This window comes from Drosophila bipectinata, chromosome 3L, assembly GCF_030179905.1.
Source record: "Drosophila bipectinata strain 14024-0381.07 chromosome 3L, DbipHiC1v2, whole genome shotgun sequence".
Classification (NCBI taxonomy): Eukaryota; Metazoa; Arthropoda; class Insecta; order Diptera; family Drosophilidae; genus Drosophila; species Drosophila bipectinata.
In genome coordinates, this window is record NC_091738.1 from 12,296,045 (window position 1) to 12,323,700 (window position 27,656).

The following is a 27,656-nucleotide window of genomic DNA, read 5'->3' on the forward strand; positions in this document are numbered from 1 at the left end:
AAGAACAGGACCTAGTTTAACCCAGAAGCCCACTCAAAATCGTGTTAAACTTGTTACAGTGTTCGCATGCAGACATTTTTCCAGCGACCCCGATCCACGCGTTTAACCCACTTTAAACTTGTCTGTTTTCGGGGCACACAGTCACAGTCATTAGCCAAAGCCAACAAAGCCAACAAAAACTCTGCCATCTCCATCTTTATCTCAGACTCTATCGCATGTCTCATCAGCCTCTGTCTTTGTTGTATTTTTTTGTTCATCATCTGCCTCCGCCGAGAGCCATCAACAGCATTTAATAGGCTCATCAACACACGGAGCTCCACCCAAGCAGACACCCCCACTCCGATGGCTAAGACCGCACCGCACCGCACTCTACCCTTCTCGAAAGCCCCTCTTCTCTTCTAGAAAAACCACCTGTCCAACATTTTAATACATTTTGTAATAAAAACAGACGTCATTAAATGGCGACTTGCAAGTAACTGACGAGATACGCTTCTGCGACTCCGGTGCCTTGGAACTTCCCTGACCTCCAGTTTCCCTAGATCCCCCCCCGGCATTCCATCCGGCATGTCCCCCCACCCACTCCCACCGAAACAGTTACTGTCGACGCCCCTTGTCCATGGATTCCACCTTCCCCCCTTTAGTTTAGTTCTCGGTTCTCGATTCTCGGTTCTGTTCTGTTTAGCGCTCTGAATGGAGGAGCCGAGTCGTCTCCATCTGTGGCAGGCCCATAATCATGGCAATAGCCACAGCCAGCTCCAGAGCCTGTCAATCATGAGCTGTTAGTACACAGGGGGAAACTCTTGTGTTTTAAATAGGATATTACTAGTCCAAAAAAAAGTAATTAAGAGTGTTTTATGGGTTCAAGGAGTATTATTAAAAGTGGGTTTCGCTTGAAATATAGTTTTAAAATAATTAAAGATTTTTGAAAGAATCTTTTTTTGAAAAATAAACTTTATATACTTTCACATTCTTAACAAAAAATTAAAAAATAATATATTTAGTCTCTGTTTTCTGTCCTAATGTAGAAACTTCCTAAAAAACCAAACCAATTCAAAGAGAATATGAAGAGATGAGTTTTTAGAGTGTACATATTGTTTTAAAAATGTAGAAAAGATGTATAAAATACCCTATTAAATATATAATATTCTCAGGTATACAATTATGGCCATTTCTAAGCCTGTATGACCACTTAGTGCACTTATTAAACATACATATGAGAATTTTTGCGTGCTTCTCGGTTTCTTCGCCAACATCATCATTGTGGTGCGGTGGTTATGGTCGCCTGCACCTTGCCTCATTTGTGGTTGGTTGTGCATTTGCTAAATACTTTAGTATCCGCCGAGACCAAAGACCAAACACCAGATACAGATACAGATACAGATACTCGAACGAGGGCGAAGTCTCCCCCGTCTGGCACTTGAGTTCTTTTAATTTAGAGGTCACTTGCCAACTGTTACCAGCCAACTGCAGCGAACTCGACTCTTGTATCGGTTTCTTTATTCTGTGTAGCCAGTAAGTACGTGTATCTTTGTAGCTGTATCTCGGCCTGCCAATGCAGCCAAGCGAATCATTCTGCGGCGGCTGCCAGTCCAAATCAAAACTATGGTAAAACTAAAACAGTTTGCGGTATATTCTTGGCACAAAACTGTCAATTATGACGACGACCAGGGCTAACCGAACACAATAATCCACTGGCCCACAAACAAAAAAGAGTGATTTTGAAAGTTCGTAGCATTCATTTTTGGAATTGGCCGAATCCAGTTCTTGTTGGGAACAATATTTGGCAAGCCATTCAAGCCATATAGGTTCATTAATGTCACCGGACAATGGGATACAACGAACCCACCCATTTGCTAATGACAACACACACTCTGAGACCCGAAAAAAATACGAAATAAAATTATAATGAATAAATAACAAGAATCAGACACACTCACAAACTCATACAGATGCGGCGCCTAGAGAATATGAGATACAAATGTATCTGCTGGTTGCGAGCAAATATGTAGGTCAATTTTGTAATAAACTAGACGGCAAAAAAAAAAAAACAGACAAATAAAAAAGAAGCTCTACTGAGAGATTCTCACAGGCGCTATCTTCTAATGAGCCACCAGAATCCGCAGTGGCATCTGATTTGGATTTGGGTTTGGTTGAGGAGGAATCGGAATTGGAGCTACAAGGCGGCAGTCAGAGGCACTGTTACCAGATCATATCCCCTCCCCTTTGTTCTGTTTTTGGCCGAGTCAATTACCCTGAGTTGGGTAATTGGCCCCGACGCTGTTTCGAGCTTAACTGTTAATGGGCGCTTGACTTGGCTTAACGGTAACAGAAGCCACCGACTTTTTGGTCAATGAGCTTCGGATTTAGCCCCAGCTTCAGCTTCAGCTACAGATACAGATACATTTACAAAGCTTGGTGTATATCTCATGGATACAAAAGATACGTAGTTTAGTGTGCTAGTTTTAGCAGGCATGGCAGATGATTTCATGCTTTTGAGATTTAATTGTTATTCATTTGGTTTGTCATTCGTTCAAGGCACTTAAAAAAAAGGTTATATTTCTTTAAAAAAAAACTATTTCATAAATAAGAAATATTAAACTAAAATTCATGAAATAAATTAAAACAGTTTCTGTTTTTTTTGTTAAATCTCTATTTTTTTTCAGCGTATTTAAGTTTTTTTTTTCTTTCTGTGCCTTTTGTTTTTGTATCTGTTGTTTCTGCTGTTCGTTTTAGTTTCATTTTTGGTTTTGGCCAAACCTTGAACCGCACGCGTTCAGTTTATTGGCCGCTTTTTACTACAAATACCGTTCGTTTGCTTCGCTTGGCTTCTGACTGACTTTTCGATGATGACGCCAAAGATCATCATCATCATCATCATATTCGTTTGGTAGGCCCATAGTATATATCTTAATATAGGTATGGTGTGTGTGTGTATCCATCTCCACCTGAATTGAGGAGTTCCCACCGCCATTAACTTGGTTATCCTTGTTCCTTTGACGTGCGTTGTTGCTGCCTACTTAACCCAGTTGTTGTTGCATATAATTTATTTATTAGGCCCTGTGAAATTTGCTTTTGGCGTGGCCTTTTCGTATATATGTATATGTATTATGTACCTTTCAGGAAAAGCTTAAGGGTGTATTTGTTAGGGTATCCCCTAGTTTGGCAAACCGAATCGCTTTGTGCATTTGATTCGCTTAGCAAAAAAAAAAAAGCTCTATACGCACAAGGACAACACTTAATGTTAATGAACTCGGCAAACAAGTGCACGAGTATGAGTTCAAGTATCTCTATCTGTATCTGTGGCTGTGTATCTATGGGGGCATTGTTTGTCTAGTTTGCGAATTTGTCAACTATTTTATGCGAGGCCCCGGGCATACATACATATATCTACATAATATATGTATGTACAGATAGCCCCCTTGAAAGCCCAAGCAGAAGCAGCTGCTAATGGCACTAATAGGATTCTCGCTCTATGCACCTGTTCTCCAAGCCCAGCTGGACTTGTAGCATTTTTATGTTTCCGGTTCTGATTAGAAGTATCTGCAGAAAAGAAAAAGTATCTTTGCAGAAGCAGCTACCAGAGTCTACCACAGGAATGCAAATGAAAAGAGCCACAAACCCCAGAGCCGAGCCAAATCAATTGCCCTCGGGCCGAAAGGAGTCAAATCAAAACACAACAACAACTATGTAGTAGAACAACAACAAGAAGCCAAAACCCCAACCAGTTTGCGCAACAAAACCAGTTTTTTGGGGCCAGTTGTAAAGTTAATGCTCGTGAAAAGGAAAATGGAAATTTGTGCAAAAAAATCGAGAAAAAAAAAAAAACAAAATAAATATAAATAAATGCAAAAATAGGAAGTACAATTTTGTGCCCACCACAAAGACAGGAAGTGCCGAGAGGCCATGTGAATGAACTCCAATGAGAGGGGGTCAAAAAACATAAGGAGTTGATTACTCAGCGAGTTGGAAAGTGTGATAATTCGATTGCAATTGATATTAAGTATACGCCGTGTATACTGGCATCAGTTGTAACCCCCGGAAATGGGCAGAAAATTTACCATTCAATGAAGCTGCTCCTGGAAGCGAGGTTTATCCAAAAATAGGCTCCTTCCTTCTTCTTTTTTTTGGGGGGGTTTCGTTGTCTTTCCTTTGCGTACGTTGGCTTCTCTTAATAATTTGAATGCCGTGTTCGTTGAATTTCAGAAACTTCACTTAAGCAACAATTTTGTTGGTTCTCCTTGTTTTCACTGCTCTGCTTTTGTTAAATAAATATATATCTCTTCTATATATTTTTTTTTCTTTTTTTTTTTTTGGAAACTTTTTTTTTTGGAACTTTTTCCTCACTGAATCTTCTCTCGTTTCTGGGGAGGGAGTTTTGAAATTCAAATCACACAATGCCCCGAAATCAATTTATGCAACCGTCAGAAAAAGGGTGGGTGGGGGTTTCTTTCTTTACTTTTCTTTTTTCTTGATTCTTTTTTTTTTTTTTGGAGTGTAGGTGGGGTGCAGGGTGTCACACGCGTCGTTTGTTGTGTGTATATTGAACGCACTTTTCTGCTAAAAGATTTCACTGATTATGTGTTGCAAGTTCTATGAATTGAATGCTGCACGATTGGAAATTAATATTTATTTTCTGGCCAGGTTAAGTGGTTGTTGTTGTTCTCTGTTGTTACTGTTGCTGATGTTGCTAATGTTGCTGCTGGGTTGTCCGGTTTCTAGTGGTATATTTTTGTCGGTATTTCCGCGCGAGTTGACGAGAGGCAACTGAAAACGACAACGAACCGAAGTGGCTCCAAGCCCCAGTCGGCGGCCGCTGTCGCAGTCGACGCTGGCGCAGACGACGACGCAAGCGGCGGCAGCGCAGAGCTTTTACAGCACGCCTACAACAGCAACAGCAACAACACGCCAACAGCAACACCAGCTGAAGAATACCAGAAGCAAAACAAAGAGGCCAAAGAGCGATACTGCGCGCCAGGAGAGAGGCACTGAGCGAAAAGAGAGAGCCAAAATGGCTGAGAAAGCTTTCGGACCGGCAGCGGCTTCGAGTGCAGTTGCAGTTGGCTGCGCAGCCGGCAGAGCACCAATTGAAATTGAGTAACAAGATTTGTTGCAGTTGTATGTTGCATGCAACTACTACTGCTGCTGCTGCTGCTGCTGTTGTCGTTGCTGCTGCAATCTCATGGATGCAAAAAAAGCAAGCTGCTTAACCGGTGTGTTAGATGCGTTTGCATTTTTTTTTGTTTTTGTGCCTTTCCTCTCAAGCTGAACAGAAAAACTGCAAAAAATATTAGAAAAAAAAATGAGAAACTGCTCAGCCTCCGGCTCAAAAGCTGGCAGTTACATAAGCCTTGATTTAGATGATGGCTTAAATGTGCATGTATGCGTGGCCGTTCGTCTGTGAGCTTTGCAATAAGGAAGTGACTTTTCGTGTCAGCCTCGCTGTTACTGTTGCTGTTGCTGTTGCAATTGCAATTTTCATTGCTGTTGTTGTTGCTGTTGGTGTTGTTGTTGGTGGAGCAGTTGCCGTTGCCTTTGGAGACTTTGGTTACTTGGGGCTTTCTCAGATCTGATTGCCTGGAGGAAACAGGACGCATCGCTTGACAATTTCCTGCTTTACAGACAGTCTCAATAGTTTTCCCACATCGAGACCAAAATTGCATCCGTTGGATACTTGAAAATTGAGTTTACCGCCAATGAAAGTTTTTCCTTTTGAGTAGCTCACATTAAATAAAAATGGAAAACTCTAGGAAAAATAAGTTTTTTAGGGTTTTCTATAAGACCTTGATAGTTGAGTATCTTCGGGATATTAATATTACCTATTTCATAAGGTATAAATACTAATTTATAAGTATTAAACCCCATAAAGTCATGTTAATCATGCAGTATTTTCAGAATTTAAATAAGAAGTAAAAAAAAATGTAAAGCATTAATATTTTTTAATAACATGTATAGAACACTATATAGAACCATTTATAGTAAGCCCTAGTAGACCTCTACTATTTTCCACGATTTAGCCAACTAATTGAGGGCTTAGTCAGTGCTAAACATGGGCGAAAATGCAGTGCCTCAATTAGTGGCAAGCTTACTTCATTCGGATAGCCGTTATGGGAGGGAGGGCCAACTAATTTACAGCACGCAACTTGCTTGGAAAGTATGTATTAAAAATCATATTATGACCAATACCCTACGGTCTCCAGACGCCTTCCCATTCCATACCATTCCATTCGATTGCATTCAGAGAGTTTGAAATTGCACGCGTCTCAAGTAGCAACTTCCTTCAGTACTTTGGTACTTTAGCAACTTTAGCAACTACCCCCGGATCCGGACCGGCCCGGCCTGGCCCGGGTGCCATGCCCTTTTTGGCATGTCAGGCACGTCTTAACACGCTGCCAGTTTTGATTTAATTTAGTAGCAACTTGAGGCTGCAGGGGTTAAGGGCGGTGAGTGGAAGAGTACTTGTGGCAGGGAGCCACCATCGATCACGCTTCTGCAGCAACATCATCATCATAATCATTTTTATAAAGCTGGGTGCATTAAGATCATCCCAAGATCAGCAGCTCGAGCTCTTTAGTCTTCGTCTTCGGCTTGATTAAGCAGTTAAATGGGAATAGGGGCTGGGGGGGATAAATGGGATTTGGAAGGGGATAAATGGGGTCCGGAAAGAGGAGGCAACCGGGGCTGTGTTGAAGGTGTGTTCCCAACAAGCCGTCAAAGTGGCCGCCGCCGCCGCCGCCATGATCATCTGTGGCCACACTTGAGAGCACATTGGTCCGCTTTTTTTCTTCCCCGGAGTCTCCTCTATTCCCCTCCGGACTGAAAAAAGGTCAACGCATTCTGCAAAATCGTAAAGGGAAATGCCACACAAACAACCACAGCAGCAGCAGCAGCAACATGGAAGCGGCGTGTTAATTGAAGACAAGCAGGCAACAACCCACCAGTAACCAGATGCAAGCAGGGGCAGGGGCAGGGGCAGGGCGAGGGGGCTATACTATATAGCTGGCTAGCCAGTTCGAAGCCCAAAACGCTTCACTGATTTCTGCGTTGGCAGCGGCAACGTTCGGTAATGGTTATTGCAGCCGCATTTGAAGTTGCTTCCTCATTTTGTGGCATGCAGACAAAAAAAATCTGTAGCACATACACAATGGAAAAAGTTTAGATAACTTGGCCAGGAAATGGGTTTTATTTTATTAAATTGATTATAGTTTTCTTTCTACAATTTCCAACAAATGTAAACCATCTTCCATCTTCTAACTTGGCTTGCAGTCTCAAAAACTAATATCAAATAATAACCCCATAAAGCTTCTTTAAATTGGCCAAGATTTAGCCCATAAGTGTCTTCCGGGTGGCAGTTTGCCATTAATTTGAAGCTGCCACTCAACGACGCGTGAAGTTGCAAATGCATCAGCAGCAGATGCAGCAGCAACAGCAGCAACATCAGCCAGGCAGCAGCTGCTTATGTTATTGGCAGCTTAATCAAGCCATCCAGCACCCCCCCGTGGACTCTAGTCTCGGGTCTGTGCCACCACGTCCCGCACCCTTTGGTGATAATGCCATGTTGTTGACGTCGCTGGCCAGAATCACGGAAGCGCCAAGAAAAATGCGTGCGTTGCCGTCAGCGTCGCAGAGTTCTTGATGTTGTTGGTGTTGTTGATGTTGCTGTTGGTGTTGCTGCTGCTACTGCTGCTGCACTGGGCGTTGAACCCGAGGGCGGGTGCAATTGCCGCCACTGTTGGCGATGCGTTGTCAACTAGTATGACTCCAAGTGTATGGGTAATGAGTGCACTAAGCGAAAAAATGGGTGCAGTTTCCATTTTTATTTAATAGAATTATTAAAGACAGCATAAAGATGCAGTAGAAGACTGCTTGGAAAACTTTTACTTGGAATCTACACTAGGTAGTGCTGCAGTTGTCTGATTAAGGCTATTTTTAATCAAAGTTTAATCTCCATAGAACCTTCATCTTCATAAAAATTTAAAAAAAAACCCCCTTCAAAAATATCTCCCAGTGTATTCACGGGTAATGGCATCGCATCATAATCATTTATTTTAGCACTAGACAACAGCACACAAAGTACGCTGGCTAATTTTATAAACTTCTTTTCTTTTGCATCGTCTGTGATTTGCTGTGCGATTTGCATTTTTTTTTTTAAGTTTGCATATACATTTTTATGATATTTACTAAGACATTCTTATGCGGGCCACGTTGGGGTACAAAACACAAAGGGGAGTCCACTGTGATTGACATTTAGAAGTCAACGTTCGGGTGGCTTTGTTGTTCTGCTGCTTCTGTTGGTGCTGTTTTTGCTGCTGCATTTGCTGTCATTGTCTTTGCCAACCGCCCACCCACAATTACGGGCTTAAATATATACTATATAGTATATACCGATCACCCCGATGCAAGTGCACGACATTTCTTGCCAATTTGTCGATGGCTTATGACATTAATTGCCCTGCGATATAAATCTGTGGCGTTTCCAATCGATTTCAACTCTAATTGCATTCGAGTTCAGTAGGAGAAAACACTCTACAATTTATATAATTGGATTGCACTTAGTATAAGAAGAGAGCTTTGTGGGTTTTTGGGGGAAAATCCCCGGTCTAGGTGTCAAGGTTGCTCATTAATCAAACAATGACAATTTGTGTGCAATATTTGGCAATTAGCTTAGCCCGGTTGCAAGTGTGTGTTCCGAGGGGTAAATAGCCTCAGAATTACGCATACTTATCTGGAAAGTTACTGAATCACTGTTGAATGTGAGTGCCTTTCTCGCCAAGAATTGCAAATGATGCAGAAAAGTGAAAATTGTAAAGTAAATTGGAAATATTTATATTGTTATGGAGTTATAAGAAGGTTCAATGATCCACTTTAAAGATATTTGAAATTGAAATGTTAAATTAGCTCCCAAACCATCCCAATATTAAGTCACCTTCTCTCAACTATTAGCATTTATTTAATTATTGTGTTTCGACTTGTGTTTTTTCGCAAGTTTAGCAAGGCGACAAGGTGTTAATTGAACTATAAATAGCTAGCCAAGTGCTGCAACAATCGGCGGCAACATCTACCGCTTGGATACAAACGAGTTTCGTTGTAATTGGAGGACAGATTGCTCGTGTCGCCGGCAATGTTGCAGTGTTGCTGGATTGCTCGAAGGCGCGCATGCGTAACACGGCGGCAACAATCGCCTGCCGACAAGAACAATGAACCGCAACAAAGGCGGTTGCACAAATCAACGGTTGCAATTTGCCAAAGGGACTCGGGCAATGCAATACCGGGGGGGCACGAGGCACTATAAGCTGTCTAAGAATTCCTTAAAAGTACTTCAGAATATTATTGATTTTTACATTACTTGACTCACAATATAATTCATTCATTCACCTGCAACAGGTGCGGCAGCTTTTTGCTTTTGTTATAAATATTGTTTAATGATCGCCCACAACCGTTTTTATTTTTCTATTTTTTTTTGGTTTTTGTTTAAACTGTTTATTCAACTTTTCGGTTTATGCGTCCAGCGGGCATATTGCGATTAAATTCGTTCTGTTAAATGTTTATAAACGAGTCGCGAACGGCAATAACAATACTTTAAATACGTAATTAAAAAATTAAATGATATTTCGGCGGCAACAAATTTGTTGGTAATATTTTAAATTTACAATGCATTTCGTCTCAGCGTTGTTCTTGTTTTGTGTGTTTGCTGATTTGTTTTGCGAAAAAAGTCATAAAAATTGCGAGCATTGGACTTTGGGTTCTGTTTGCGAAAATATTAAAGGGAGGGTGAATGAAGTTGTTGGGCAACAGCAACATCAGCAGCAACAGCAGCGGAAGCGGCAACAACATCATCGACAACCGCAACGGCAACGAACGTGAAACAAGCGAAAGTGAAAGGCGCCAGGGGAATTTTTTTGAAAAGGAAGCGGAAAGCAATCGGTATTTGCTTTTGTTTTTTGACGAGGAGTTCAATTGAGGTTTGGTGAACTGATTAAGGAAGCTAAACAAAAGGTTTAATGCCACCAAGTGATATAATTATTAAAAACGAGCGATTAAGGAAATATGTTTAATAATTTAAGTGATTAAAAAATACAAAATGAAACTTGTTTTAAAGAGAGTTATGAAAAAGGGAGTCTTGTTTCTCTAAATCATATCCTGTAGGTCTATTCTGTGATCTATTATTCCAGCCACCACACAATGAAATAATAATTATAATAAAACAATTTGTGAAATTTGTTAAACCAAGCCATAAAAATGCATGCAATTCCCATTAGCCCCATCACAAAACAGAATATTTTCCTTTTATTCTCAAACGTTTCTGACGTTATTGCCAAATAATACAATTTCACGCAAAACAATGGCCAAATAGCGCCGTGGCTGTGGCTAAACTTTAATTTAGCCAACTGCCAAACAAAAGACAATTGTTAGAAGCCCAAAAGCAGAGCGAGCAACAACAATGGGCGAAAATTCAAAGAGTCTTTTGGTTTTTTATTCGGATTTGGATTGGCCGGGGCTTTGGCTGGCAAGCGACCCAGTTTACGCCGCAATTATAAGCCTGTCTTGGTCTCCGGCCTTTGTTGTTGTCACTGCGCAGGCGCAGCAGCAGCAACAGCAACATCAACAACAGACAGCAGCAACAGTTTCGTTTTGCACTCGATTTTGGGCGTCTAGAAGAGTCGTGGCTGCGAGTCTCGAATCTTTGTAGCTGACATTTGATAGTTTGCTTTCAAATTGACTACAATTGAGTTGAGAGTAGTTTTGATTCTGTGTTACTATGTCGTCTCAGTGGTTGCTGTTCAGTTGTTGCTGGTGATGTTGCCTCTGGCAGTGACAGCTCTGTGCCCATTCCCAAGCAGACAACCGACAACCAGACAACCAGAACTTTGTCCAAAAACTTCTGCGGCCATTCGCAGCTTTAATTGCATTTTGATTTGCGGCCAATTTGATTGACGGCGGTATTAGAACTCTAATTTACCAGAAACGAACAGAAAGTAGGAGAGAGCTCCGGCGCGGAAACTTTTCAATTAGCTCACCGCCACTGGGTCTTCTCACATAAATTTAAATGCTACGGGAATCTGGGGCACAGTTCAAGATATTTTTAGAGAAAAATATTATTGGGTGCGGTCGTTAAAAAGAGCTAAGAGGCCTTTTTAAGTATATTGTGTTTAGGGTTGTTAAACCAATTATATTAAGCCGTACTTTAATTCTGTAAATAAAGAAAATAAGTAAAAATTATTTGCACTCTTAACAAAAAAAATCCCAGCAAGAAAATTGAAGAAAATATCAAAGATATAAGACTATATCTAAGCTTGAATGGTCGAAGAGATTAGACCTACGAAGTACTTAGATAAAGGGTAATGTGGTTTCCTTGAGTTTTCCACACTTTAAAGGGGATCCCCTACAAAAATGGACGAAAAATCTAAAAAATATTTTGCTTCCAGATTTTGATGCAGATTGGTGGAGAATCGATCTACAAATCGTTTAAGATACTCCGCTTAAGATTCTGATGCGATTTGGCAAAGATATGGCCATCGCAGTAGGTCCAAATGTGGCACCCCTGAGTTTTCCACATTTGAAAGGGGATCCCCTAGAAAAATGGACGAAAAATCTAAAAAATATTTTGCTTCCAGATTTTGATGCAGATTGGTGGAGAATCGATCTACAAATCGTTTAAGATACTCCGCTTAAGATTCTGATGCGATTTGGCAAAGATATGGCCATCGCAGTAGGTCCAAATGTGGCACCCCTGAGTTTTCCACATTTGAAAGGGGATCCCCTAGAAAAATGGACGAAAAATCTAAAAAATATTTTGCTTCCAGATTTTGATGCAGATTGGTGGAGAATCGATCTACAAATCGTTTAAGATACTCCGCTTAAGATTCTGATGCGATTTGTCAAAGATATGGCCATCGCAGTAGGTCCAAATGTGGCACCCCTGAGTTTTCCACATTTGAAAGGGGATCCCCTAGAAAAATGGACGAAAAATATAAAAAATATTTCGCATCCAGATTTTGATGCAGATTGGTGGAGAATCGATCTACAAATCGTTTAAGATACTCCGCTTAAGATTCTGATGCGATTTGGCAAAGATATGGCCATCGCAGTAGGTCCAAATGTGGCACCCCTGAGTTTTCCACATTTGAAAGGGGATCCCCTAGAAAAATGGACGAAAATTCTAAAAAATATTTCGCATCCAGATTTTGATGCAGATTGGTGGAGAATCGATCTACAAATCGTTTAAGATACTCCGCTTAAGATTCTGATCCGATTTGGCAAAGATATGGCCATCGCAGTAGGTCCAAATGTGGCACCCCTGAGTTTTCCACATTTGAAAGGGGATCCCCTAGAAAAATGGACGAAAAATCTAAAAAATATTTCGAATCCAGATTTTGATGCAGATTGGTGGAGAATCGATCTACAAATCGTTTAAGATACTCCGCTTAAGATTCTGATCCGATTTGGCAAAGATATGGCCATCGCAGTAGGTCCAAATGTGGCACCCCTGAGTTTTCCACATTTGAAAGGGGATCCCCTAGAAAAATGGACGAAAAATGTAAAAAATATTTTGCTTCCAGACTTTGATGCAGATTGGTGGAGAATCAATCTACAAATCGTTTAAGATACTCCGCTTAAGATTCAGATGCGATTTGGCAAAGATATGGCCATCGCAGTAGGTCCAAATGTGGCACCCCTGAGTTTTCCACATTTGAAAGGGGACCCCTAGAAAAATGGACGAAAAATATAAAAAATATTTTGCTTCCAGATTTTGATGCAGATCGGTGGAGAATCGATCTACAAATCGTTTAAGATACTCCGCTTAAGATTCTAATGCGATTTGGCAAAGATATGGCCATCGCAGTAGGTCCAAATGTGGCACCCCTGAGTTTTCCACATTTGAAAGGGGATCCCCTAGAAAAATGGACGAAAAATGTAAAAAATATTTTGCTTCCAGACTTTGATGCAGATTGGTGGAGAATCAATCTACAAATCGTTTAAGATACTCCGCTTAAGATTCAGATGCGATTTGGCAAAGATATGGCCATCGCAGTAGGTCCAAATGTGGCACCCCTGAGTTTTCCACATTTGAAAGGGGACCCCTAGAAAAATGGACGAAAAATATAAAAAATATTTTGCTTCCAGATTTTGATGCAGATCGGTGGAGAATCGATCTACAAATCGTTTAAGATACTCCGCTTAAGATTCTAATGCGATTTGGCAAAGATATGGCCATCGCAGTAGGTCCAAATGTGGCACCCCTGAGTTTTCCACATTTGAAAGGGGATCCCCTAGAAAAATGGACGAAAATTCTAAAAAATATTTCGCATCCAGATTTTGATGCAGATTGGTGGAGAATCAATCTACAAATCGTTTAAGATACTCCGCTTAAGATTCTAATGCGATTTGGCAAAGATATGGCCATCGCAGTAGGTCCAAATGTGGCACCCCTGAGTTTTCCACATTTGAAAGGGGATCCCCTAGAAAAATGGACGAAAAATCTAAAAAATATTTTGCTTCCAGATTTTTATGCAGATCGGTGGAGAATCGATCTACAAATCGTTTAAGATACTCCGCTTAAGATTCTGATCCGATTTGGCAAAGATATCGCAGTCGCAGTACGTCCAAATGTGGCACCCCTGAGTTTTCCACATTTAAAATGTCGAAAAATCTTTTTCTCAAAAATCAGAGGTGTTTTGTTCAAGATATAGGCGTTTACTACATGCGAAGGAAGTAAATTTAAATACAAGTCATGGCCGGTTTATCGCGCTTATTTGTTTTTCCATTATTAAGGTTTACAGAAATATTACTCTGCACAAATTTAAACCATTTGTGTGATGCAATCCTTTACTTTAGCTGGGGAATGTAAATAACCATAGAAGTTTATCAAATTAAATGAGAAAATAATTGGCTTTGCGAATGGGAAAGGCAGATGCTGCAGCCGGCATGTTGGTGCTGCATATAGTTGGTGTTTTTATTGCAACTTCTGCTGGTGGCAGCGCTGTTGATATTGCCACAAAATGCCGCATGCCGGCATGGAAACTTTGTGCCATGCTGTATGTGTGTGTTTATGTGCTTCATGTTTGACCCAAATTCCTGCAGAGCGATGCAAAGTGTTGCTGTTGACGTTGCTATTGCTGTTGGTGTTGCTGTTGCTGCTGCAACATCCGAAATGCAATTTCTGCTTGCCAAGCGACGCGCGTTATTTTTTTGTTTTTGTTTTTTTTTTTATGGTACTTTGTTGCCGTTGCCAACAAAAGCTTTGCAAATTAAATAAAAGTCAAGCCACGCCCACTCTTATACACACAAGCTCAGGCATTATAATTGCATTTGTTTTCTGCAAAATGGTCTGACCCATTAAAATCCCAGGTCTTCAGTATTTTCAGAATCACTGAAATTAAAGTTTGCTTTCAGCTTTTAGTGCCCAATGATTTGAGCTCTTTTTCTAAGCCAACTTAATTGGAAAATCTCTCACGGCAGAAACTACAAATGCAGCATGCTGCCTGCAACTAGCAACTTGCAACTTGCAACTGCAGCAATGGGCAATCGGCAATCAGCAATTGCTAGTTGCCAGTTGCAGCATTGCCATAAGCCATAATAACCCCACCATCCGAATCCGAATCGACAAAAGTCTGTGGCAGAGTCTAATTAAACCGAGCAAGCAAAAATCAAAAGGCGCCTCGCAAACTTTCAGCCTTTCAGCCTATGAAAATGAACCCCGCCTCTACAGAGGCAACTGCAACATCCAGGCCTGCACCGAACTTGCCACAAAAGCAATTTAAGTAAATTATTGAACTTTCCGTATGCAATGAGGCAGAGAAAGGAAAAACTTTGCTGCAGTTGAAGCTGCAATAAACGGTTTAAGGATTCAGTTTGGTTTTCAATATATTTCTTGAGTTTATTTTTGCTAAAGGAAATAATTCAATAAATATATTACATAAGATTTAATTCATTAACTTCTAAAAGAATATTTCAAATTTATTTTCTAAAATTATTTTCCAAGGGCAGAGCATTTTAAGTAAAAGTTTCATGGTTGGAAGTTGCAAAGGAAATCTGTGCTGTTGTGGAAAATCATTAAAAGTGGCAAAAGTCAGCACGAAGGCCTCCTTGCCTCGAAATCGGACCAGTGTGGGTCGAGAAGGAGCAGGAGGAGGACAAAGGGGATTGCTTTTTTTTTGGTTTCCATGTTAGTGTTGCGTGGGCGCTGAGGAAAATTAAGGAAATGTTTGCTCAACACCATGGACCCCGGGCTCCGAACCTCCGAACCGGACAAAGACCATAAAAAATTGCAACAAATGTTGCGGCCAATAGACGCGACTAATAAATGTTGCTCGCGTGCAGCAACAGCAACGGCAACAGCAACAGAAAAGCGACAGCAACAATGACAGTGACAGAAACAAATATCTGTTGCCTGTCATACATGGTAGACCCGCCTCTCTTGGATTGGATTTTATAACCGCCTTTACCCGTGACCGTTTTTTTCCGATCTTTTTGGGCAATTAATTGTGCAACATCAAATAAATTGCATTTGAGAGCCAAGGGATCCAGATCCCTGGAGTTGCTCTATTCCCGCTACTGACAACAGTCATAAAAACTAATTTTACTTCAGCATCGTGGGTGGATTTCGGTTGTGGCTTACAGGAAGTTCGGATTGAGGGGTAAATTCGTGGCCATCTAGTCTTTAAATGGAGCTAAGCTGCAGTTTCCGACCACGTCCAATAGCTCCAAATAGCTCCTCGGCCAGTCTGGAGTTGTTTATGGGTGTTTAACTAAGAGGATGGGCGTAGACCCGTTTAAGGCCTGGATGAACGGGCCATGTCAGAGGATTGAGTTTTTAAACGGAGGAATTATCTTAAGTGAAGGCTTTACTACGTTTTAGGAGGCATTAGCTAACTGGATAACCGATGCTTAGTTAGAATTGCGCACCGATTCGATTATATGGAGTACGGGAATATAAAATGCACAGTGGAAATTATTTTAGATTTTAGAATTATTAGTTTTAACATATGTGAAATATATTAAAAATACAATGAAAAATATATTTAAAGTTTATAGACTACAAATTTTAGAACATCCTTTTTTTTATATTTTTCCACAGGTTTTATTATTTTTTTTATAAATATACTTTCTTTTACCATATTTAAGAGGCTAAAACTATTTGTTTAACTAAAAACTAATATAACCTTTTATTAAATTAAAAAAGTAATTAATATTCAAGCAGAAAAACAAGCTTGAAATACAAATCAGTCGAATTTTCTAATCTTTAAAAATACAGCGCTTTAGAACTTATTTTTCTCCACCAAGTTGCAAAGTTTTGTCAAGTTTTCTTCTTTGTGTAAATTAAATTATACCTTTTAGAAAAGCATATCTCAGAGTTGCCAATTTCCCGGGACAACTAACTGACACAATCTGGGATCTTTTGGCAGAAATCTGCCAGCGGTTTCGCGGCTGATAAAGTAATCAAGGGGCTAAGCTGAAAGGTACAGCCTCCCCTTCACTTTTGGGCCCAGTTAGTTGGCCAAGTTGGCTTAACTTGGCATTTGCGAATCGGCTTAATCATACTGTTACTTTGGATAGTTTTTTTTTGTATTTTTCGGTACTCACAGTCGCGGCTCATGCCAGCGGAAAGGCATTTCTTGAAGCGGCAGTACTGGCAGCGATTGCGGTTCAGTCGAATGACGAGACACTTGCCGTCCCTCAGGCACCGGTACTCGATCTGCTTCTGGATGCTGCGACGAAAGAAACCCTGAAAAAGTACCATTATTATAATGTGTTTTCATTTAAAATAAATAGCTATACTTAAATATTATAGAATTTCATAATTTGAAGGAAAAACTTACCTTACAACCCTCGCAGGAGGTTACACCATAATGGTAGCCCGATGCCTTGTCGCCACAAACTTTGCAGGGCACAAAAGATTTGGAGGAGACTCCAAACGATTGCTGCTGCGGGTGTTGCAATTGCTGATGTTGCTGCGACTGCTGTTGCTGCTGTTGTTGGTGTTGCTGCTGGAGTTGCTGCTGCTGCGTGGTCTGCTGCTGTGGCTGTTGCTGCTGTTGCTCTGCAAGGGAAAAATGCATTTGTTTCGTTTACATTTCCTTCGGTTTTGGAAAGTTGTCCGGCGAGTGGCTTATGCAATGCCATGCCACATTGCTCATACGCCGCATGTGCAGCAATTGCAATTTTCCAAATGAGTTTGCTGTCACCGCCGTATCGCCCACTCGAAATCTCCCGCTTGTCACACTTGCCCCACATGCCACCCGAGGCAACAATCAATCGACAAATGACGCAAGCTAAATTAAAAATGTATCTTAAAGGGGAAAATGAAATTGCTGACAAATGCGCTGCTTAATTATGCTCGAGATGATTAAGCCCATTAAATTGGGGCCTGGCTATGAGCAATCACAGTCAAATGCAACACATACCCCCAGGCCCACAAAGTACATTCAACTTCAGCGCTAACGCTGCCGATGTGCGATAAGAAGAAATGCCAAAAAAAAATCACGTATACGCCACCGCCTACAAAACAATATTACAAGCCAAGACGTCTGATGCTCGGGTTGTTGTTGCTGTTGCCTCTACTTCTACCAGTCACGAGGAAAAACTGCAGCCGCACAATTTTCACTGCGAGAGCCGAAAAAAATTTGCATTGCAAATTATGAAGAAAAAAATGGAAAAGAAAAGGCTGGCAAAAAGGCAGAAAAACTGGAGCCAGACAGCTATGTTTGCTTCTTGGCATTTCATTTCGAATTCAATTTGACTTTATTTCTTGCCTGCCTTTATTTTATGTTTATTTTTATTTTTTATTTTTGTTTTTAGTTTTTTTTTTTATTTTTGCTTTTCTAATGCAAGAGGAAGAGGCAAATGAACTAAGCGCGGAGTTTGAACTGCGATGTGAACACGGCGGGAAAAGTTTATTATTGGTTGGGGTTTTTATTTATTTGAATTATGGTAGTTAACTATAAATTAATCTGAATCAATCTCCTTATAATTCTGTTCGATTTTTTTTGAAATATTTATTAAAACCATTTTTTAGAATAAAAAACTATTAAAAGTAAGGGTTATAAGCTTAGCAGATATCTATTGAGATTTAATTTAAAATCAATCACATTTTTTATGAATTGTTAATATTATAAATAAGAAACATACAAAAAATAATATTTTTTGGAAAAGCTCATGTTTAAATATGAAAAAGATATTTAAAAAGTAATTAAGTTTTTTTTTACAAATGTAAGTCTCTATAGGAAACTTACTTTAAAGAAGCTCTATTTTCTTTATTAAATGAATAATTTTATGAAGGAAAATAGATCATACATTATTTATTTTTAACACCCTTTTTTCGCAGTGCTATTACTGCCAGCAATTGAAGTTGCCACACCTCAAAAATGCGAAACAAAATGAAATTAATGTGCAACTTGCACGCGCCGACAAACAGACAGACGCAGGGTGCCTGCCGCCTGCCTGGTTTTCAGGGGGAGGTTGAGGGGCTGGGTGAAAAGGAGTGGGGTGAAGCGTTACGCGCTTGTGCAATTGCAAATTGAATTTTCACCATCGGTTGCTGCTGCTGCTGCTGCTGCTGTGGCAGGCAGCAACAACGCGTTGTCTGGAAAATGTCGTCGCCGTGGCTGGGGGCAGGAATGAAAAACCAAAAGGAAATTCAAGTGCCTGCTTTTCATTTTCGCGCTGCGTTCAAATGCAAATCATTTGGTTGGCTTTTGTAAGTTGACAATTTGAAATGCCATTGTTTGCCCCACGAAGGGGCGGGATGAGGGGGCGAGGCAGAGCGGAGCGGGTCTGTGGAAAAGTGCTTGGCATTTCCGCGTTGTCAGACGATAGACGACAAAGACTTCATCATATTTTCCACGACATTTTTCTTTTTGCATTTCTTGCATTTATCTGGGCAACTGATTGACTTCAAAATGGCAGACATTACTTCCTCCTAGCGACCTCTAGATCCAGATATATATATAGTTTGGGGTGAGGAGCTTGCCACCATTAGTGGCAACTTCAAAACGAAATCCTAGATTTCAGGACGTTTAATTATAAAAGTTAATCCTGCAAGCATAATCCTGGTAGTTTAGAGAAATGGCTTTTAAATTAAATTTCTCGAGTCAGTTCTCTCAGATTCTATTACAGAAACTACACTGGAAGAAAGTACTACAAAATCTTAATATCTGAAGAGAGTTTGAAGTTTTCAAAACAAAGCCTCGTTCTCTAAAGTTTTATTGAAAGAAAATTAAAGAATATAACTAAGAATTATTTTAGTAACTATAATAACCTCAGTATCTTTTCTCTCAGTGCATACACCTCAGTAACCAGCCGAAAGCCATTCAAGGCGATTTATGAAAATGAAAACATTCGTTGTTGCATGGCTTTCAATTGCCCCAATCGCTATGGCATTGCAGCATTGACAGACTGCAACATGAAAAGCAATTTCCTCAGAGTGGATAAGGAAAATAAAATGAGAAAACCCACAAAAACAACAACAAAAACCACAGGCACATGGGCCAATAACAGGGAATTATATTCATTTTCACATTTTTTATGCTGCGCTTTAATAGTTTCCTCAAAAGGAGAAGAAACTTCAGGCTTGCAGTCTTCAGGCTTTCAATTGCTAGTTGCATTTGCAGCTGTTGCAGTTGCTATTGCTATTGCTATTGCTGTGGCAGTTGTTGCTCCTGCTATTGCTGCTGCTCTTATGCAATGAATGCAAATTTATTGAACATAATTTTCGAACTGCGACAACAATGGTCCGGAAGAGTGGAGTCTCCGCTAGTTGCACATACTTACCTTTGTTCAGATGCGCAACAGATGAAGATGTTGCTGAGGGGTTGGAGTTGCAATTGCTGATGGTGCTGTTGCTATTGTTGTTGTTGCCGCTGCTGCTGCTGCTGGTAACCGCTGACGAGGATGAATGAGCCTGGCCGCTGACATTGACAACTGCTGTTGAGCGGCCAAAATGCTCCGATGATGAGACGGACGAGGCACCCGAGGAGCAACCACTATCCGGCGAGGCGTGGGCGCCGCTGGAGGCGGAGGAGGAGGTGGGTGAGGAGCTGTTGTTGTTGCTGGCCGGACCAAACTGATGCACACTGCTGATGGTGTACAAAGCACCTCCACCATTGCTCAGCGTGCAGTTCAGTTGCTGATGTTGCTGGGCCTGTGGGTGATGTTGTTGCTGCTGGCGTTGATGTTGCTGCTGTTGTTGCGGTTGCTGCTGGGCCTGCTGATGCTGCTGGTGGGTGTGTTGCTGTTGTTGCTGCTGGTGTGGGGCAAGGGGAGCTGCTACGTTTTCCACTGGGGCTGTGTAAAAATCGTCGCAGTGCAGCAACTGCAGGGGATCCGCTTCAATGGCACTCAAACAATCCTGCAACTCCCGCTGTTGCTGATGCTGCTGCTGCTGCTGCTGGTGGTGATGTTGTTGCTGTGCCTGTTGCAACTTGTGCTGAGGCAGGTCTTCCTCTTCCTGGTCGGAATCCAAGCTATTGGCCTCGCTGTAGGCACCTTGTGTGGACGAGTCCTCCGGTGTGTCAAAGAAATGCAAATTAAAGTCAGAATTTGCATTGAAATTGACTCCTGCCAGCAATGCTCCTTCCTCCTCCGGTTCTTCGTCCTCTTCTATGTCTTCTTCTTCTACAGCTCCCACGTCGTCCTCCTCTTCCTCCTCCTCGTCCTCGGTGTCGTTCTCCTCCTCGTCGTCCTCACCGTCGCTCGGGTTTCCCTCGTCAAAGTCCTTGATGAGGTGGTCCTGCTCCTTGACTTGCAGCTGCTGCTCCTCCACCACCGAGGGCTTCACACAGCTTTCGACCAGAAGATTGGAGCGGATTTGTGCCTGTGCCTCCAGCTCTATTTGGTATACATCCATGTTGCTTGGATCGGATCGGTTGCAAGACGGATCGGTCCATCCATCATCGTCCTGGGAGCGGAAATCGATGTTGGCAACCCACAATGGCGCCGGATCAGCATGTTTGTGGGAAATCCTTGCTATTCTAATTTAATCCTTTGGCACTTAATGGGGGAATTCAAAAAGAAATCTTTCAGCGTGATGGTCTAAAGTCTTTGGAGGAGAAACTTTAAAGATTCTATTTAGCTATTCTATTCTATTAAAGGGAAAGAGAATTTTTAGAAAAATAAGGTAAATGGATACTACTATAAGGCTATTTTGAATTTTAAAGACACATTTTTTAAGGAAAAAGCTCTAAAAAGTCTAAATTTATAGACCCTTAATAGGAATAGAAAATAGGATATTTTCTTTTTTAAATTTAGTTATAAAAATATTATATTCCCTATCTCCTTAAATAATTTTCGTAAAAACACTTGCACTCTGGCTTAACAATTACGATGTATTTTGCATATATTTTGAATTCACTTCCGTGTTTTGTGTCACGTAGTTCCTGGCTCTTCCAAGTTCTTTCCGTATTCCAAGTCCGGCGTGATCGATATATTCGTTATATGATGGCACTCGCGACCCGAGCTTTGATTTACGATTTCGGGTGGGAAATTTTTGGGAAAAACTGAGGAAAAACGAAATGGCGATCGCGCGTACGAAACTCTCGCCTTGCCGAGATCCAAGCGCCAACTTCGCAGCGCTCCAAATGCGCAACAGAAATCCCAAGCCAAACTGCAGACTGCAGACTGCAGAACAGAACGAACCTACGACAACACAGAAAAGTCCAAGACGGCAGCGGCAGCGACGCAGAAGAACAAGAATCTTGCGAGTGTGTGGGTATGACCAGTGTGTGTGTGTGTGGGGAAAGAGCAGGAGGAAAATAGAATGTGGCTGTGTGGCCCCAAATGGAGTGGGGAAAACTGCGAAGCGCCGCCGCAGCACGAGGCGAAGTCTCTGGAGGAGCGAAGAAGGAGGAGGGAGCTTCTGTCTTTCTAATCTCCACCAGAAACATCAGCAACAACACTAGTTGCAACAACAACTCACAATCTAACTGCAACAAACAGAATTGCAGCTGCAACAACAAAAACTGTATATGCCAGGAAAACACCATAAATTGCAGCAACACCACAAGTCGCAGCAGCAGCAGCAACAACAACGGCAACACGACCACTCTCGCTGCCGCTAGTTTTTGTTAGTGTTGCTGTTGCACTTTTCCATTTGCAACAACTCTTTTCCTGGTTGCTATTTTCAATTTCTATTGCCGCTGCGGCAAAGCCAACGACTCAGTCGACTGCAACGCAGGCAGCGACGCCAGCGACACACCGAGTTCCAAGTGCAGAGCCACACTCCACTCAAGATCAATTTCACACACACCAGTGCACGGAGTCCCCAAGAGCGAGAGAAAGACCGAGAGGGAGATGGCGAACCGTTACTTAGTTTGCACTATCTTTGAGGGAGAGGGCAATAGAATGTTAGAGTGTGTGCGAGCAGGAGGCCAACGGGTGGGGGGCGCTGCAGTGGGGGCGCCTGCTTCTTGGGGATCAAAGAACCTTCGCCAAAAGAGAGAGCAATATGGGCCTCTCCAAGATGGAGAGAAAATTCTGCAATGCGGAAGTGAGAAATGTTGCATGTTGCAACTATTGCAGTTGTTGTTGCTGTGCGGCGTTGGAAAGTGGCAACAACAATTTTGGCATCAAAACATGGAACAACTTTAGTCGTTGTTTTCATGATTAAATATATAATTTTTTAAAGAAAGCTTAAAGTACTAAATATTTTCGTATTTTTTAATTAAAATGTAATAATTCCTAATATTAAGATTAAAATCCTAATTATTAGAGAGTAAACTATATGATTTCCAAATACAAAATTAATTAAATACCCCCAAACCCCAAAAATGTTCGCCCATTTTCCGCAGTCCAGTTGCCTTGCACAATTTCCATGACGAATGCCTAGCGCAAAAGGGATCCCACAAAAGTCAACGATCAGAAATGGCAGCGACGCCAACGTCTACAGCGACGCTGCAGCTAGTTGGGGGCTTTTTCCAACGGAGCAGCGAAAGCAACCAGAAACTGTAAATAACAAGAAAACGGCGAAGATATATCCCCCGATCGGATCCACGATCCTCCACGAAAGCGAAACGACACGAGCAATCGAAGCGGCCCACTGCCGCCGCCCCCATCACCACCCAGGCTACATAGTATGGGTTCGATTCCCTAATAAAACCTGATCTCAACACAAACACATACAATATTTACATATATGTATGTGTTACGCACACTCCATAAGAAAGAGATTCGCGAAAACAAATACAGAGACACGCGATGACGACGAACCAGGAAGAGAAAAATGAAAATGCCGCTCGCCAAGATTGTGTAATCGGTTTCCGAGTGTGTGTGTGTGTGAGTTCGAGTGAGAGTTGCCCGCTCACTATTCTTATTATTACTGCATTTCACTTATCATCAAGTGGGTGGAAGGGGGGTGCGGGCATTGGCGGTGGAGGGGGCGGCTGCCTTGGCTTCTTTGGATTTTTAGCTTTTTATTTATTTTGCTATTGTTGGACGGTCTACGTCGACGCCGCTCTAAGTTCAATGACTTGTGGGCAACAACGTCATAGGCAACATCTCAGGCGGTGGCAACAACAACAACAACATTAGCGGCCTAGAACAACAACTGCAACAGTAGCAAAAACAAGGCGGCAGCGGGCAGCAACAAAGTGGCGCAAAATGCGTTTAGTTTTATTTATTTGCTTATTATTATGCCACTACCGATAGATAGCGTTAAGTTTTTACACAGTAAAAATAATAAACTTTAAAGTATAATATAATTTTCCATCAAAAAGTAAAGAATTTTTGAAATAAAAGCTTTAAAAGTAGTATACTACTATGTAGTAGAAATAGCATCGTAATAGTAGTATTGTACAGAATAGTACTAAAATAGGAAATGCTTTGTATAAAACCCTACTTCTTTCAATGATTGGAATATTAAAATTTATTAATAAAAACTATAAGCTATATTTCCTAGTAACTAATTCTCCCTGTGTATTTTTCAGATTTTAGTTATTTGAATGCGAATCTGTTGTTTACTTTCCACATTTTTCCTCCGCCGCCACAATTTGTGGCTATTGCGATTGTTGTTGGGGCCTGACTTTGATAGCACTCGGCGGCGGCGGGTTCTGGTAAACAAACTTTGACGGAGTGAGCGTTAGAAATTATCACTTGATGTGAGGGGAATGGCTGGAAAATTTGCGAATAACCGAAAATCAAACAATTGCCAAAATTTAAGTAGAACGGCAAACAAAGCCAGCTGATGGATAAAGTTTAGAAACTATCACAATGTCATATCCATAAGGCTTTGTCAATCAAACAGCTTAAAAAATAAACTAAACAGAGTATGATATTATATAGTAATAGAATATAAATTCTACTATCAATTCTGCTAAGAATTCTACAGCCATTTCGTGTCTCACTCTCCCTATAACCCTTTTCTCCCTGTGCATGTCAGCAATGTGGCACAGATTGTGGCATGGCGGGCTGGTATTTCTGGCCAACACTTTTCACTCAGAGCTGGTGGCATGTAAAGTAAACTAAACCCAAAGTAGCGCAGAGTGGGAGATGGAAAATAAAAAAAATAACAGAAACGGGCGGCGAATGTCAGCAACCTCAATAAAATGTTGGCATTCGCAGGCATTTTTTCTTGCCCCTTCCTAGGTCATGATCTGTTTGGGCCGCGAAGTTATAAATAGGGACAGCCGGAACAGGACTTACCCAACAGGATGTCACTGCATCCTGAGCCAGAGTGCGAGCTCAAGGATGAAATGTGTCCGTCCGAGGGACTTTGGGGCGCTTCCCTCAAGGGACTGCTGGGCGTGGTCGGGGGCGTATTGATGCAACGCTGGCTGCCAAAAGCAATAGCAACAGGCTGCACTCCGATCGGTGAGTCGATCTTGAAATAGCTTCCAATCAAAGGCAGTCTGAAATAGATCATAAAATAATATTATTTTTTTGAGGTAAGAACAGGCTTTAATCGGGTCAGGTATTGGCCAAATACGTCGATAAGACACGTCAACGGTATTGCAATGTCAATGCCAAAGAAAATTGTTGCCAAGAAAATGGCAATATGATTTAAAAAATTCAAATAATTATTGTTAGCTAAGGCTTCCCGTTGCCCCTCCCTGGTTCTAACCCGTTTGTTTTCTTGGCTTTCACATTTTCAGTTCTAAGCCCCATCCCTCCGTTCCACCCCCGTACGTAATTGATTGGAAAAATGGCCATTCATGTTAAGTGCAGGCGGCTACAGCCATTTATTTCCAAAGAGATATTGGTCGGACAGACGAAGACGAAGGGAGGGCTTCTGTATCGGCCATCTCCCTCCTGGCACAATTCTTAACTCGTTTTGCCTCGTAATTGGCCATTTCCCCCCAGAATTTATTGAACATCAGCGCTAGCAGGTGGGTGGGTGGTCCGAATCGATAGTGATGGATAGTTTTTCCAATTCTTGAAATTTAAGAGGCTCTCTCTTGTTTGCTTTTGCAAGTTTCCTTTAAGTTTAAGGCCCAACTTGGTTTAGTTTTTTATGGAAATCTTGAGATTTATAGCACTTGCAGTTGAAGTTGATGGCAGTAGCTCTTTCTTTACAATTTTTCCAGAGGGAAGCGCATAAATCAAGTATACGCACCGCTTCCAGCAATCTAAGCGGGCTGCTGCTACTGCATTACTCATACGCCCTGTGGGCAATCAAATACAAAGTCAAACGCAAGTAACTTTCGGAAGGGAAAAGGGATAAAAATCAATATATGCTTTGCATGTGTCTTCGTCTTTTACATTTTTTTCCCCCATCCTGCGGCTTCTTTTCACATGTCCCTTTTACTTTTTTTGTTGCTTTGATGCTATAGCTGTTGCTGTCACTGCATTTAGTTGCCTTTTATATGTGTTTTGTGCACTGAGAAAAATAGTTTTTCTTAAAAATATTTTCATTTTTGAAAAATGAATATTAGAAGCATATGGCTCTAATATCTTTTTTAGAAAATATATCCCAGAAAATAGTCATATAGATCGTATTTTTTTGTGATTTTTGTGTTATGAATCTGACTTCCTTTATAATACATTCCTCTAAGCTTTTTTTTCAGTGCATCTTACTGCCTTCTACTTGTAGTTTGCTTTTAGAATATTTCCACGTTGTTATGCACTTCACAAAGTCCTTAGACAGAGCACTTCCACTTGAATCTGCTGTTGCAACTGATGTTGCTGTTGTTGCAAGTGATGTTGCTGCTTGTATTGTCACAATATTTTCGCTTTTCAATGCGCCGCTCGAAAGCACAAGTGAAATATTTGCCCATGTGGCATTTTAGTTTGGCAAGGAGCCTTTTTTTCATTTTCTTCCTGCCAGCCAGCCATCCTTTCAGTCTGTTGGTACTATGTATGTATGTGTGTGTTTGTGGCTGTGCCTCCTTTTGTGCTGAAATCTGCAAAATGGAATTTTTGATTTATGCAGCCGACCATCGATCGTTTGGGAATTTCTAACAAAAAATGGCGGAATGGAGGAGGAGTAGGGCTCGGGATGCACGCGAAACAAATCTCATCATTTGTTATGCACTGTCGTCGTTCATTTCCATCTACCATGCCATGCAATTTTCACATTTTCACTCATCAACGCCAACGTCATCTGAAGCGCCTAAGGCCTCTCTGCCAGCCGCCTATTGTGTGGGCGTGGCATGCCGGCAACAGCAGAAACAGCAGTAGCAGCAACAGCAACATCTGCGGCAGCTTCGCAGCATCTGCGGCTTTTGTGTGTGAAGGAAGTAGGTTAGTGGCTCACTCGTCAGCCAAATGAATGATGGAGTAACTGCGGCAAACTGTAACCGCTGCTGCCGTTGATGAAAAGTTTGCATCCTGATGTGAGCCAGCACCAGCTCCTGCTCCTGGTTCTGGTCCTGTCCGGGCAATTGTATGGTTAATTGAAATGAAAAAATAAAACCTACAGACCTATAACAAAAGTGAAAGCAGCATCATAAAAGTTACCCTCTTTTGGTTCAGGTGTGGTCATAAAATGGGGCATGTGTGTGCTGGTATAAGTGCACTATTTATAAATACTAACCTGGTTTTGCTTGACTGCTGATAATGACTCTGCTCCGGATCCTCCTTGACGATGATATTATGATTCAAACCCGTGGTGTTTGAATACTCCATGGATTGCCGGCCCTCCAAGGGGCTGGCCGTTTCTGGTAGCTGTCACTAAAATACATTTAAGCAGCTGCACCGCCAAACCTTAAAAATTGTCCAGCAAAACACAGGAAACTAATATGCAAATGCGAACGAAGAAAATCTCCTTTATGCGCTGCGCCTAAAAGATGCCATGAGTTTTTTTTTCACTTTCACTCTTGACACTTCCGGTTGGAAAGCTTTCCGATTTCAATACGTTTTTTTGCTCGTTTTCTTAAAAGTTTTTAGTTTAAACAGCACACAAGATGTTTATCCTATTTGAGATTATTTTTCCTTAGTCCTTTTGACTTAAATGTTGCGGAAATGCTGTTGCCGTCATAACTGGGCATGGAAAACTGTAAATCCGCTTTTGGACACTGCACTGCTCCACTGCCATTTGGCCGGAGAACGAGCGACCAGCCTCTGGGCCCGAAAAGCGCCGACGACTACAGGACGACAGCGACAGGACGACAGGACGACGGCAATGGCAACGGCAACGGCGACGGCGACAACAAAATGCAGCAAAATGAAAAAAAAGGAAAAAAGTTTTTTAAAGCTGCAATGGCAGCCAACAGCAGAAAAAGGACCCCGCA

General features: G+C 41.5%; 2 protein-coding genes across 2 annotated transcripts in view; both read right to left on the reverse strand.

The window, feature by feature from the left end:
• Positions 1–20,985, reverse strand: part of Eip78C (Ecdysone-induced protein 78C) — a 36,541-nt gene extending 15,556 nt beyond the window's left edge. Inside the window, exons 1-3 of the mRNA XM_043209655.2 lie at positions 19,768–20,985; positions 16,818–17,038; positions 16,582–16,723 (exon numbers count right to left, since the gene is read on the reverse strand). Of these exons, the coding sequence (XP_043065590.1) occupies positions 16,582–16,723; positions 16,818–17,038; positions 19,768–20,842 (1,438 nt within the window). The 5' untranslated portion in view covers positions 20,843–20,985. The remainder of the gene's footprint in view (positions 1–16,581; positions 16,724–16,817; positions 17,039–19,767) is intronic.
• Positions 20,986–21,360: 375 nt separating this feature from the next.
• Positions 21,361–27,160, reverse strand: LOC108124653 (uncharacterized). The gene is made up of 3 exons (XM_017240423.3): positions 26,960–27,160; positions 24,631–24,836; positions 21,361–21,491 (listed from the first exon to the last, which is right to left on the reverse strand). The coding sequence occupies exons 1-3, from the start codon at positions 27,049–27,051 to the stop codon at positions 21,361–21,363; spliced, it is 429 nt and encodes a 142-aa protein (XP_017095912.3). The 5' UTR covers positions 27,052–27,160.
• Positions 27,161–27,656: the final 496 nt, after the last annotated feature.

Bases quoted from the DNA above. Each gene is read 5' to 3' on its own strand.
- LOC108124653 (XM_017240423.3), bottom strand. From the start codon at position 27,051: ATGGAGTATTCAAACACCACGGGTTTGAATCATAATATCATCGTCAAG. The intron at 24,837-26,959 runs GTTAGTATTTAT...GATCTATTTCAG, and splicing joins CAGCAGTCAAGCAAAACCAG to ACTGCCTTTGATTGGAAGCT. The intron at 21,492-24,630 runs GTAAGTCCTGTT...GTTTTTCCTCAG, and splicing joins ATGCAGTGACATCCTGTTGG to TTTTTCCCAAAAATTTCCCA.